The following is a 13,509-nucleotide window of genomic DNA, read 5'->3' as shown; positions in this document are numbered from 1 at the left end:
GTCTGTTTGTTGACCTCTAGGGGTGTTTTCTGGTTGAATCTGATGTGGTGCCACGCCCTGACCCCAAAGTCTATTTTTGGTATTCCCTGGGGACTTCCTTGCACTGTTCCCCTTGCTGTTCTGTTGCACACCCTTAGTGTTTTGCCTCAGTGTGGTGGGGTCAGATCAGGTGCAATTCCCGAACCCCCAGTGTTGTCTCCCATAGCGATAAGGGTCTGTGGGGGATGTTGTAGTGGGGCCGGCCCTATGGCCGTCTCTGAGCGTGAATATCGTCCTCAGGGCTTGGTGGGCCACTATGTGCTCCACTCTCTTCCGTTCACTTCATTTGCTCCTGTGTGCTCTGATCAGACATGTCTCCCTCTCCTTGAGAGCTGTAGCTTCAGTGCTGTCCTCTGAAGTGACTTCTTCTGAGAAGAGGTGGGGCTGTCCTCGTGGCTGGGATTGGGGCCGGCCCCTCAGACCTCCCTATTGGTTCCCTGCTTCATGCCGATATGTTGCATTCACATCTTGGAACACGGGGTTGAAGTCTGGTCCCTCTTTCCTTGTGGAGATATAAACAATACCCTCCCCTTGGGTGGGTTAGTGCCCTGTTTCCCCGTTACCCATTTCTTTTCTTTTCCGCCCCTCCTTTTTAGTTGGTTACCATATGTATCCCTGGATTTGCTCTGGCCCCTGCAAAACTACCTGGACCTCACCCCAGGAATGTTTGTATACAGTAGCTTTTTTTCTATGCCCCTTTTGCATTTTTAAGCTTACATGTGTCAAATCTGTGATTCTATCCTTGGAAACATTTTTCAAACTCATCTGTTTGAATGGCTGACAGCACCTCCCTCGTTGTTGTTTTTTTTCCTACTGTCTCGCTGTCCTTTCATGTCCCTCTTCATTTGCTGAAATAAAGAGAAGTTGCTAGGAGTGAGATCAGGTGAGTAGGATGTGTTGGGCAAGAGAAGCATGTTGGTTTTGGCCCCAAACTGGAGCACTGAGATGGCTGTGTGAGCAGGTGCATTGTTGTGGTGGCAAAACCAGTCACCTGTTTGTCACGAATCAGGCCCTTCGTGTCACACACTGTTTCTCTACCTTTTCAAAACCTCTAAATAAAAAGCTCGATTAACAGTCTGACCTGGTGGAACAAACTCCAAATGTACCACGAATCCACATTTTCATTTCTTTGTTCTGGAAATTGATGTATGTCCAGAACGTTTGTCATCAGTTGACATTCCACCCTCATTGAAATGAGCAAAACCGAATACCGCCTCGCCGCCGGGAGATGCCGGCTTGCTGAGCTAGGGGAACCAAAAAAAAAAAAAAAGAAATGAGAAAAACCACTCATACAATTGAGTTTTTCCCATGGTGCTGTCTTTGTAAGCGGTGTTCAACATCACAACAGTTTCTGTGACATTTTTTTTGATCAGGAAACAATATCCCAGCTGAATGCTATTCTCTTAAATCATCCATCACAAAAAATAAAAAAAACGATGTTTGAGTGAAATAGCTTTTACGGAAAAATTCATTGTGACCAGAGAGAACTTCCCAGGCAGTGTTTCTGGGTGCACTAACTCAGAACGAGTAGCTCAGTGCTCACCTACCTGGAAAATATGCAAGCTACGAAAATTCCGCTCCACCCAGTGCAAGTCTGGGTTTTTTTTTTTTAGGGGTACCTCCTAGTATATAAATTTATAAATATATCCTTCTTCACTTACCTTTAACATATTTTGTACCTGTATAATAACCCACTAAATGGATGCCATCCTTAAGAAGTTATATTTAATTTCTATGCAAGTTTGAATATTGTAGTGTTTGACTTATCTATACAAATACTTTTTTCATGTCTGTATACAACTCTTTAGTGGGTTTGCTAGAATTGAAATTTCTGATTAAAAGGCTATAAGTATGTTTGAGAATCTTGATATACATTTTTATATAATGTGTTCCCCACGAAGAGTATCTAAAGTCAAAATAAAGCCCAGATGCCCTCTGTATTCCAGGAACAAAGTTCCTTCCTGTAGCAATCTTAACAGACCCTGTTCTTTCTCTCTCTTTCTCTAAGAATGAATCTGTCTAGTAATATTTGCTATGAATTTTTCCACTATGTAAACAGGTCTCATATATTAGAATTTTTAAAAACAATTCTCTTATTCAACAATTCTCTTATTCAAACATAATTTCTTAGCAGATATGTCTATCTATATATGATAGGCAGGATAAATAATCCCAAGGAGAAAACAATGGTACCAGCAGTCCTGGGGTGACATGGAAGAGGATGGAGCAGGGAGGGGGAACGGGGAGCCAACAAACTCAGGGATGAGGGAACAACAAGAGATCTAAAAATGATGGTGAGGAAGCCTGATGGGGTTTGATCAAGTGCAGTGGATTCAAGAGGAATTATTGAGGGCCGAGTAGAGGGTGAGCATGATAGTGGGACAGGAGGAAGCTGAAAGGAAATAGTGGAAAGAAGTAGGAGGCAAGAGCTTTTTATAGAGGTATAACTATGGGCATGTATATATATAAATATATATTAATTTATAATGAAAGGGATAGAGGCCAAAGTACATTCATTTATCTGGTATTAAAGATAACAGATAGACTTTGGGCCTCTAATCAAGGCCTCCCTAAACACAAGAACACTTTGTTCTAATAACCTAGCACTCTTTGATACTCACCTTCCCAACATGATCGCTGAAGACAAAATGGGTGCATAAGCAAAGGTGAAGAAAGTCGATGGTGCCTGACTATCAAAAGATAATAGCGTCTGGGGTCTTAAAAGCTTGAAGTTAAGCAAGCAGCCATCTAGCAGGGAAGCAATAAGCCTACATGGAAGAAGCACACCAGTCTGTATGATCATGAGGTATCGACAGCATCAGGTATTAGGTATCAAAAAATCCATAACAAGCAATTATATCAATGTGAAAGAGGGGTGTCAGAGTGGAGACCCAAAGCCCACTTGTAGACAATTGGACATCCCCTTCCTAGAAGGGTTACAAGGAAGGGACGATTCAACCAGGGTCCAGTATAGCTCTGATGAAACACACATCATTCCTCTAGTTCCTGAATGCTTCTTCCCCCTCCCCCACCCCACTACCATGACCCAGTTCTACCTGACAAATCCAGCTAGACCAGAGTACACACATTGGTACAGAGAAGAGCTCTCGACACATGGAATTCAGGACAGCTAAAACCCTCAGGAACATTGGTAGGAATAGCAATATCATGAGGGTAGGGGGATGGTGGGGGGACAGGAGAAAGGGGAACCCATCACATGGTTGGATATATAGCCTCCCCAAGGGAATGAATAACAAAAATGTGGGTGAAGGGAGACAATGGACAGTGTAAAACATGAAATAATTATAATGTGTAATTGATCGAGGATTCACTAGGGTGGGAGGGGAAAAAAGAGCTGATGCCAAGGGCTCAAGTAGAACAAAAATGTTTTGGAAATGTTGATGGCAACATATTTACAAGTGTGCTTCATATAATTGAATGATGGATTTTCATAAGATTTGTAAGATCCCCAAATAAAATGATTAATAAAAAAAGAAAATAGTGAAAGGCACATCATGTGACATCTCTGGCAAGACTGTACATGAGAGTATTCTGAAATGTGTCTCCTTATAGTACTAACTATTCATTTATTTAATAGTATTTTTCATAGGAGCCCTGGTGGTGTAGTGGTTATGTGTTGGTCAGCAGTTTGAAGCCACCAGCAGCTCCAAGGCTGAAAGATGAGGTTTTTTATTCCTGTAAAGCTGGGGTCCTCAAGCTATGGCCCGCGGGCCACACATGCAGCCCACCAAGGGCATTTATCCGGCCGAGTGGTTTTGCCACCCCCCTTTTGTTTTGTTTTCAAAATAAGGTATGTGCAGTGTGCATAGGAATTTGTTCATAAGTTTTTAATCTATAATCCAGCCTTCCAACGGGTCTGAGGGACAGTGAACTGGCCCCCTGTTTAAAGAGTTTGAGGACCCCTGCTGTAAAGAGTTATAGCCTTGGAAACTCACACCTCACAGGGCAGTTCTGCCCTGACCTGTAGGGTCGCTATGAGTTGGAATCAACTTGATGGCAGTGAGGTTTCTTTGTTTTCAATTTTTTGTATCTTTCATTAACAATTCTGACATGACATGCTGTGGCTGAAGAATTCTATTTCAGGACATGAGAAGATGATAATCAAGATAGATTATAATCTCACCTTTTGTATTTTGTTGTTTTAATTGTATGATATTAGAGATTCATAAAATGATGTTGTCATATGTATATAAGCAGAATCAAGCAATGATGTCATTTAAATGTTTCTGTTTCTAGACAGTAGGAAGTCTAAAAGAAGTACAGTAAAATCGAAGGTAAGAACCAATTACGTACCTGTGCCCAGCTTTTCTGGGAATACAGACTTCAAAAGTCTGGTAAAATGCCGTTAACTCTTCATTCTGTTTTCCCATGAACCTTTTAAAGCCCCTTCATATGTGTGTATGTGTGTTTATTAATGTGTTTATGTGCAATCATGTATTGGTATGTGTATATGCATACATATATGTACATGTGTGTTCTTGGTCTACAGGGAGTTGTCTGCTGCTTGGGAAGATGAAGTAGATAACCTAAACAATTTCAAAATAAAATTGAGTGCTGCATTGGACAGCACTTGTGTGATAGGCTGGGGGAGGGAAGCGGAGTGTTCTAAAGAGCCCTCTAGGCAGAGGTTTCACCCGCATGGAGTCCAGTGGATTTGTTTGTGAAAGAGAAGAAAAGAGATGATATAAGCAAAGAACAGAAGGTGGGAATGAACATACACATGCTGGGTATCGACCTATCTGAAGTACAAGACACATACCTAAGTAGAGAGGTAGAGATCTTAGGTAATACAGGCCAACCATGAAATGTCTTACCATACCCAACTCAGACTCACTGCCATTGAGCTTATTCTCTGTAGGATTTCCACCGAGGCTGGGGATCTTTACAGTGATAGATCTGACAGCCTGTCATCTTTTGCTCTTAGAACAGCTGCTGGGTTTGAACCACTGACCTTGTGGCTAGTAGTCTCATGCCTTCCTGGCAGCACCACCGGAGCTCCTTTGAATGCCTTACAGTGTAGGTAATAGGAAGTTACTGTGAACTATTGATCAGTAATTAATGTGATACAAATGGTATTTTGTAAAGATCATCGTTATGAAAGTAACGTTCAGGGTAGAAGATTGGAAAGGAGCAGAGTGAAATTAGATCAGTCAGAAGGACATGTAATCATGCAGGTTTAGGTGATAAGAATCTGGATTAGAGTACAGCCTTGGTGTTTAGAATATGGGGCCCGTCTGGGAGTCTGTTTCAGGGAGTGGCGCAGGTAGGGAATAGGTGGATTTCTTGGTGGGGTGGTGGTGGGGTGGTAGAAATAGCAGAAAGAGAAGATTTAAGGGTTTGGTTGGGATACTTTGATATTTCAGTGAGGAACATCCAAAGGCAGTGTTTTTTTGGGGTTTTTTTTGCTTTCTTTTGAAACCACCATTGAGCTATAATTAATATGTAAACTACAAGTGATGAAAACAGTACCCATTTATCAATGGGGTGGGGAGGTGATACCACGGGCTCAGATAGTAAACGTTTTTAAATGTTGATGGCCACATATGTACAAATGTGCTTGACACAATTGTGTAAAGTGAAATGTAATAAAATAAGGTGTGTTTGGACTAGCAGCTTTTAGCAGCAAGCAGATTGTGTGGGGAAGGAGAGGGGAGGGACGGAAGCATGGAGGGAGAGACAGAGAGACTGCTAAGAAAAATAAATACATGGAAGAAGTGTGAAAAGGAACTTCAAGCATCTTATCAAAGGTAGTGAATTTTATTTTCAGAGTTTAAAAGGTTAGATAATTTAGAGTACAGTAGGAAGGTGAGCTCAAGTTGTTTTGTTTTAACTGTTTTTATCTGCCAATTTCATCTGAAAACCAGTTATGTCTTTTAGGTGATGAGAGAGAGATCCTTTTCTATTCACAATAATGATGGAGCAGTTTCATTTCAGGTATGTTTTCTCTTAGTGACGCTTCAGAGGGTTTACCTCTACCATGTAGAATAATTAATTGGTGAAGGACATTTGAATTTAAAAATAATAATTTAAACATGCTATTTGTCAGTCACATATTGCTCTCTATAACAAATCTGTCAAGGAGCTGTTATTACTCCCAGTATCACATCAAGTCTCTGAGAGTGAATAACTTTATGACTGTCCCATAGTAAGCGACGCAGCCCAGATTCCAACCTGTTTCTTCCTGTCTGCTTCTGCAACTCCTTCGCCTTTCAGACCCTGCGCTGCAGCCCCTCAGAGGGCACTGCTGTAGGTGGTAACAATTCTAAATTGGAAAGGACTGTTGACTGAGTGAACCCATAATTTAGAAACTCGGGTCTCTAGTTAATCCAGCCCTCCTAGCTATCAGTAGCACTCAGCGTACATAGGGGACTTAGGCATTAGGTTGGGTCTCAGAACCCACGTATTAGCTAGGTGACATTTGACAACTCACTTCTAGGCCTCAGCATTATTCTGTCCTTGATGAAGTGGGGTGTGGGACATGCATAACCTTTTCTGGCTACACAAAGGACAACCCAACTCCATCTACCCAAAGGTGATTTCTATGAGCAGACGTCAGACTGCTTCTGCCCTCCCTACTGTTTTGATGCCAACACTACCTCCCATGGCTCTCTGCTGGGCTCAGTAATCTGTTGCATGGGCCACATAGACTCACAGACACACTCACGTTTAGGGACGTTAACAAGTTCCCACAAATCAAGATCAGAAACATTAAGGATACAGTCATCTTGTACTCAATAGTACCTCTTCTCAGCCATGCTGGCAGGCTCATCTCTTTCTGGTCCTCTCTCTCTCTGTGATCCTCAGTCTCAGCCACATAGCCCCTGAGCCTCTCCTGCTTGGGGTAGTGTTACAAAGCTCTGTTAGTACTGAGACATGCCCAGAGGGCATCCAGTTCTGTAAATTATCTCCTGCTTTGAGGCACTCAGCTCTTTTGTCCTGTGTGCTTGAAAGCACTCCTCTCGACCTCCTTGCTCTGCCTCACAGAGCTGTTCCCCTGCTCTGTCTCGTGGAGCCAGGGAGACAGAGGCTGTGCTTTCGCTGCCGCCACCACTGCAGGCAGGGATTTTGCACATGCTCTGCTGGATCTTTCTTGATGGTCATGGGATTCTCTCCTTTGCTCCCTTTATACCCAGAAGAAAGGCAAAACTGCTAGAGTTCTCTCCACCTGTTGTTTGCATGGATGGGAGTCACAAAGACTGGATAGAAGAGCCATACCAAGTACTACACTTGACTGCAGTTGTCTAAAATGAAAAATGATGATACTTCCAGCATTGTTTGAAGAATGTTATCGTGTGTGAGAGTGCTCTATAAAGCACTGTGCAAATGTTTTTTAATGATAAGAATTATTGCCTCTCTTCTCAACAATTGTTATTAAGTAAGGTATAATTTGCTTGCAGTGAACTGCTTAGTTATACAGCGCAGTCATGTTGACAAGTGCATGCAGTCATGCTTGTCACCCCTCTGTTACCTCTGTTACCTCTCTGTGACCATGGCTCAGATTTTCTCACCTTGGGTTGTTTTACGTGTCTGGCAGTTTTTGTATGTTCTTTAAGTTTAGAGGCTCTTTTTGATCAGCATGGGGAGTTAACAGCTAACAGTTCATGAGTACTTGCAGGGAGCTCGCCTCAGAAATTTCCGGCAGCTTCCCATCTGCCGCAGAGTAAAGCTAAAGGCCTGCCAGTGGTACGCGGGGCCTCGTGTCATCTGGCCCTCCGTATCTCGCTGAAGTCTCCTGTTGTTGTGCCCTTTGCCACACGGGCCAAATCCCTGTTCTTCTGGAGCAGTGGTTCTCAGCCTTCCTAATGTTGTGACCCTTTCATATGCTTCCTCATGTGGTGGTGACCCCCCAACCATAACATTATTTTTGTTGCTACTTCATACCTGTCATTTTGCTACTGTTATGAATCGGGCACCCCCTGTGAAACAGTCGTTCGACCCCCCACAGGGGCTGCGACTCACAGGTTGAGAACTGCTGTTCTAGATGACCTAACCCTCATTTCTACTCTAGCTAAACCCTCAGAATCCACACAACTAATTTCTTATTTCCTTCAAGTTTTTGTCACCTTCTCTGAGTATCCCTTTCCCTTTTTTATCCACCTTTAGAAGCACTTGTCCCTTCTAATGTGCTGTACATTGAATTTACTATTATGCTGGTTTATCGTTTGTCTCCCTCTCTAAAAGGTAGCTAGCTATAAAGGCAGGGATTTTAATGTGTTTTATTTCTGTTGTGTACGAGCCAACCTCCTAAACTTGGATCTGATCTATAGGCGTCTTTTGATCAATCATGATGGAGGCCGATGACTACATGCCAGGTATTACATTAAGTACTTACATATGCATTAGGACAGTTCATCCTTCCAACATATCCATGAAGTTGGTGCTGTTATTATTCCTTTTTATAGACAAGGAAACTGAGACTCGGAGAGTAACTTGCCTAAGGGGAAGAATTCAACCTCCAGGTTTGTCTGACTTCAAGGCCCATGTGTTTAACAAGTTTATTTACAGCTTCCTTGAAAACATACAAAAGACACTCTTCTTCTCCTCCTTTATTAGAAAATGCTTGTTAATTAAATTTTTAAAATGATTTTTAGATTTTAATTTTTTAATAACAAAGGAAAAGCTATGGGTATTTGGCATTTACTAAAACTTCACATCAACATGAGTGTCGAAGGGAAAGCAGCAAAGTTGATCATTAAGGACATAGGCTGAAATAAGCCATGAAATAAATACATAGAATAGCCTGTTACTTTTCCTCTGGCTCTGCTCCATCCTCGTAGGGAAGTCAGTAGGTGACTTTGTGTTGGTTTTTCTTTGTCATTTTCAGTTTTTCTTTAACATCAGCACTGATGACCAGGAGGGCCTCTACAGTCTTTACCTCCATACATGCTTTGGAAATGAAGTGCGGTCCAGTAACAAGATTTCATTCAGCCTTGATGTGAGTACCTACCGTATGATTGCTCCTGTTGGTGGTAGGACTTTGTCAGCAGTGTTACACACAAGACAGTTCCTTTTCTTTTTATTATTATTAAAGGTTTTATTTAGGAAGTTAACAAATTTTAATGCCAGTGAGAAATACTCAAAGTAGTTTTTACCAGGACATGTTTCAGATCTGCAAGGCATTTCTGTGTATGCATAGATTTTAAGGACACTTCAGAGAAAAGAAAAATATGACTAGACTAAAGTCTGTGCCAGGGGGGTTAGCAGCTGATCATAAGTGCAGACATAGAAAGCAGTTTAGAATGTGCTTGCATTTTAGCCTAGGCATTACCAAATGTGGTTACCTTAAGTGAAACAGCTGAGATTGCAAGTTGCTCAGTAAAAATGAATGTCATGTTGATTTCAGATTGAGATCACAGAGAAGAATCCTGACAGTTACCTCTCAGCAGGAGAAATTCCTCTCCCCAAATTGTACATTTCAATGGCCCTTTTCTTCTTCCTTTCTGGAACCATCTGGATTCACATCCTTCGAAAACAACGGTAAATCATCACTTCCTTGAGACCTACAACTCAACATGTCTGGAGATTTATGTATTTTCACCTTTTGCTGGTTTCTGAACCTTGGAAGAATTAGCACTAGTAGTCTCTCTTCCTTCAAAGGGCACTGTCCTGAAACACTGGGTACACGATGTGGGGCTATTGTTGTGTGTGGGGCCTTCACATTCCTTGGTCGTTGTTCATTTACCATTGCTTTGTGTGAAAAGTAAATCCAAATTCAGTCTTTCATCGCTTAATATCCAGGATATGTTCTATGAAATGGGAAATTTATTTGAACATTATATGGTTTCAATATCTTAGTCTGATCCTTCTTTATCGTTGAGCATCTCAAGCAAGCTTTGCACCTACCTAAGCGGTTGATTGTCAGCATTCTGAGAGCGATTCCCTTTGAGTTTGGTCTTGAGTTCACATCATTAACAATTTTTCCCTGTCTCATCTAGGTTCTTTGCTTGTTTACCTTGTAGCTTTTGGTGGAGCCAGTTCTTCAGTAACTTAGAGATTTTTTCTTTGTTCTTGAGACTTATGATTGTTGAGTGTGACATGCCTAAATTGTGAGCAATAGCGTTCTCTGATTTTTTGCATTCATGTTGTTAAATAGCCTTTTTTAGCTGCCATCTTCATACTCGGAACTTGTCTGTGTGCTGTTATCACTAGCACTGGTTTTTGCTGTCTTTGGGAGCTAATGTGCACTTCACTATTTTTGAAAAGATTATAAACAGATAGTCCTCCAACACTTGAGAAATGTAGAATACGGAAGATTGAATGTTACTGTCTGTGAGTCAAAGCATACACTGGTGGATAGCACATTTTTATGTAGAAAGTACAGTACATACAGGTATAAGCCAGCAGGTAACATAGGGATTTATTATGACTATTTTAGGTGATATATGTTTTGTGGCATTATACACCTGGCAGCTTGATGGCTTTGTACACAAAGTACATGAAGGCAGTTGTGTGCAGCAAGTGAATGTATTCGCTACATCTCATTCTCTAATCAGAATTTCTGTGCTGTGTTATCACCTTGTAGGACTGGGATCTTACCTGAATGGATCTTATTATGAGACATGGCTCACTTCAGTAATATGCAAGTAAAATAAGTGTGTAAGCAGAGTGTTTTCACAGTGGAGACACTGCCATCCCAGACTCATTGAATGAGAGCCCTGGGCCCATTCAGTCCGTGGCTGTTAATTCTAAAGAGATTAGTGAAGAGGCCCAGCTGCCGAGATGACAGGGTAGAGTTGGTTTTTAGTGACTGAAGGCATCAGCTAAGACTTGGCCCGGAGAATCTCCTTATTGACCTCTAGCTGCTTGCTGCTGAAGGACACTTCTTCAGAGCCTGTCTGCTTGGCTTTCGGCCTTCCTGCTGAAACCCCTAAGGCTTTGACTTCCTGTATTTGGTTTTTAAGGAGAACAGCTGCATGGTGCATGGAGCTAATACCTCCCTCCCAAGAAAACATTCGTTCTCAGTTAGACAACAGAGCAAAAGATATATTGCAAGGCTATAAACCAGGTACATGATGATATTGCAGCATGGATTAATAAAATAATTCAGCCATCCCCCAACACCAAACAGCCACCACTTGTCTGCCAGTTTGTCCTACTGTGGTGGCTTGTGTGTTGCTTTGATGCTAGAAGCTAGGTCACTGGTATTTCAAACGCCAGCAGAGTCATCCAAAGTGAATAGGTTTCAGCAGAGCTTTCAGCTAAGAAGAGACTGAAGAAGGAATCAAAAAACAAAAGTAAAAGGAGTTAGCCGCTGAAAACCTTATTCATAGCATCAAACATTGTCAGATACAGAAGGCCTAATGAGTAGAAGCAGAACGCTGTCAGAGATGGTGCCAGAGGATGGGCCTCTCGGGCCAGGAGACAAGCAAAATATGACTGAATGGAGTCGGCCTGTGGGAATAAGGCCTGTTGGACTTGCATTGGCTGATGGGCACAACTCAAAACTAAAGAAACAGCTGCGAAAATCTAGCAACCAGAACTTGGGATGTATGATGCACGAATCCAGGAAAAATGGGAGTCGTCAAAAATAAAATGGAATTCATAAAGATCGATATCCTAGGTGTTACTGAGCTGGAATGGGCTGGTGTTGGCCATTTTTAATCAGAAAATCATGTTTTACTATGCCAGGAATAAAACAATCAAGAGAAATGGTATGGCATTCTGGTCAAAAGGGACATTTCAAGTTCTGTCTTACAAGGCAATCTGTGTTAAGATTATATCCATCTGTCTTCAAGGAAATCCAATCAATACAACTATTATTCAAATTTATAAACAAACCACTAAAGCTAGTGATGGAGAAATTGAAGGATTCTACAAATGTCTTCAGTCTGAAGTTTATCAGATGTGCAATCAAGATGCATTTATAGTTATTGGCAATTGGAATGCAAAAGTTGGAAACAGAAAGGATCAATAGTTGGAAAGTATGTTCTTGGTAGAAATGAAACTGGAGATCACCTGATAGAATTTTGCAAGACCAACATCGCAACTCTACATGTAGACTTCTCCAGGCAGAATTTATATAGAAGTCAAATTCTGGGAAGAGATGATGGAGAAACTCAAAATAGCAGCTAAAAGCAGGACAGGAACTGACTGGAACAGACCAATAATTACTCATATGTAAGTTCATGTTGAAGCTGAAGAAAATGAAGACAAGTCCACAAAGGCTCACCTTAATTTTGAGAACATTTCAAGAACAGATTTGAGGCATTGAACACTAAGGAACCGTGGGAGGACCTCAAGACCATCATTTCTGAAGAAAGTAAAAGGTCATTGTGTTAGTTTCAGTTGACTAGAGAAACAAATTCATAGACCCCAATATCTGTATGAGAGAACTTTATATTAAAGAGTAATTGTATATTGAGAAAACATCCCAGCCTAATCCAGATCAAGTCCATAAGTCTGATATTAGCCCATATGTCCGATACCAGTCTATAAATATCTCTTCAGACTCATTGAACACATGCCATGGAGGAAGATCACAGGCCAGTGGGTGGAAAGTTATGGATCCAGTGGCAATGGAAACATCTCTGGCTGGCGTGGGTCTCCACATGGCTCCTCCAGCTCCAGAGCTCTGCCTCCATCTGCTTGGCTCCATGTGTCTTGTCAGCAGGAATGTGTAGCAGAAAGTGTATCAGGCCTCCAGTGAGTTACTTATCTCCTTCAAGCTTCCAAATGAGGTCATCAAGCTGTGACCTGATTGACAGGCTAGACTCCACCCCTTTGCGAGTTGACAAGAGATTATATAATGGCCACAGTTATCAAACAGGAAATAAAGATGAAAGTCGATGTCAGAAGAGTCTGAAATTTGTTCTTAATCATAGAGTAGCTAATGCAAATGGAAGAAATGATCAACTTTAAAAGCTTAACAAAATTTCAAAGGGCAGTTTGAGAAGACAAAGTAAAATATTGTAATGAAATATGCAAAGATCTAGAGTTAGAAGACCAAAAAGGAAGAAAACACCCAGCATATCTTAAACCGAAAAAAACTCAAGAAAAAATTCATGCTTCGAGTTTGAAATACTGAAAGATTGTATAGGCAAAATATTTAATGATGCAGGAAGCTTCACAAGAAGTGGTCAACATTCCACCATTCCAGGAGGTAGCATATGAGCAAAACCAATGCTACTGAAGGAAGAAGTCTAGGCTGCACTGAAAACAGTCAAAAGAAGGCTCTAGAAATTGATGGAATGTCAGCTGAAATGTGTCAGCAAACTGATGAAGCACTAGAAGCACTCAGTCATCTGTGCCAGGAAATTTGGAAAACAGCTACTTGCCACCTGACTGGAAGAGATCCCTATTTGTACCCATTCCAAAGAAAAGTGAGCCCACAGAATGCTCAAATTATACAGTAATATGAGTACTATCACATGGAAGTAAACTTTTAATGAAGATCGTCTAAAAATGGTTGCAGTATTACATTGTCAGGGAACTGCCAGAGGTTCAGGCCAG

General features: G+C 41.4%; 1 protein-coding gene across 1 annotated transcript in view; it reads left to right on the top strand.

Moving 5' to 3' along the window:
- Window positions 1–13,509, top strand: part of GPR107 (G protein-coupled receptor 107) — a 97,264-nt gene that overhangs the window by 38,323 nt on the left and 45,432 nt on the right. The window contains exons 6-9 of the mRNA XM_075560636.1: window positions 4,297–4,334; window positions 5,938–5,994; window positions 8,885–8,995; window positions 9,404–9,537. Of these exons, the coding sequence (XP_075416751.1) occupies window positions 4,297–4,334; window positions 5,938–5,994; window positions 8,885–8,995; window positions 9,404–9,537 (340 nt within the window). The remainder of the gene's footprint in view (window positions 1–4,296; window positions 4,335–5,937; window positions 5,995–8,884; window positions 8,996–9,403; window positions 9,538–13,509) is intronic.

This window comes from Tenrec ecaudatus, chromosome 10, assembly GCF_050624435.1.
Source record: "Tenrec ecaudatus isolate mTenEca1 chromosome 10, mTenEca1.hap1, whole genome shotgun sequence".
In the NCBI taxonomy this organism is placed as follows: domain Eukaryota; kingdom Metazoa; phylum Chordata; class Mammalia; order Afrosoricida; family Tenrecidae; genus Tenrec; species Tenrec ecaudatus.
The sequence above is the reverse complement of the archived record's forward strand: the minus strand, read 5'-3'. Positions and strand labels throughout refer to the sequence as shown.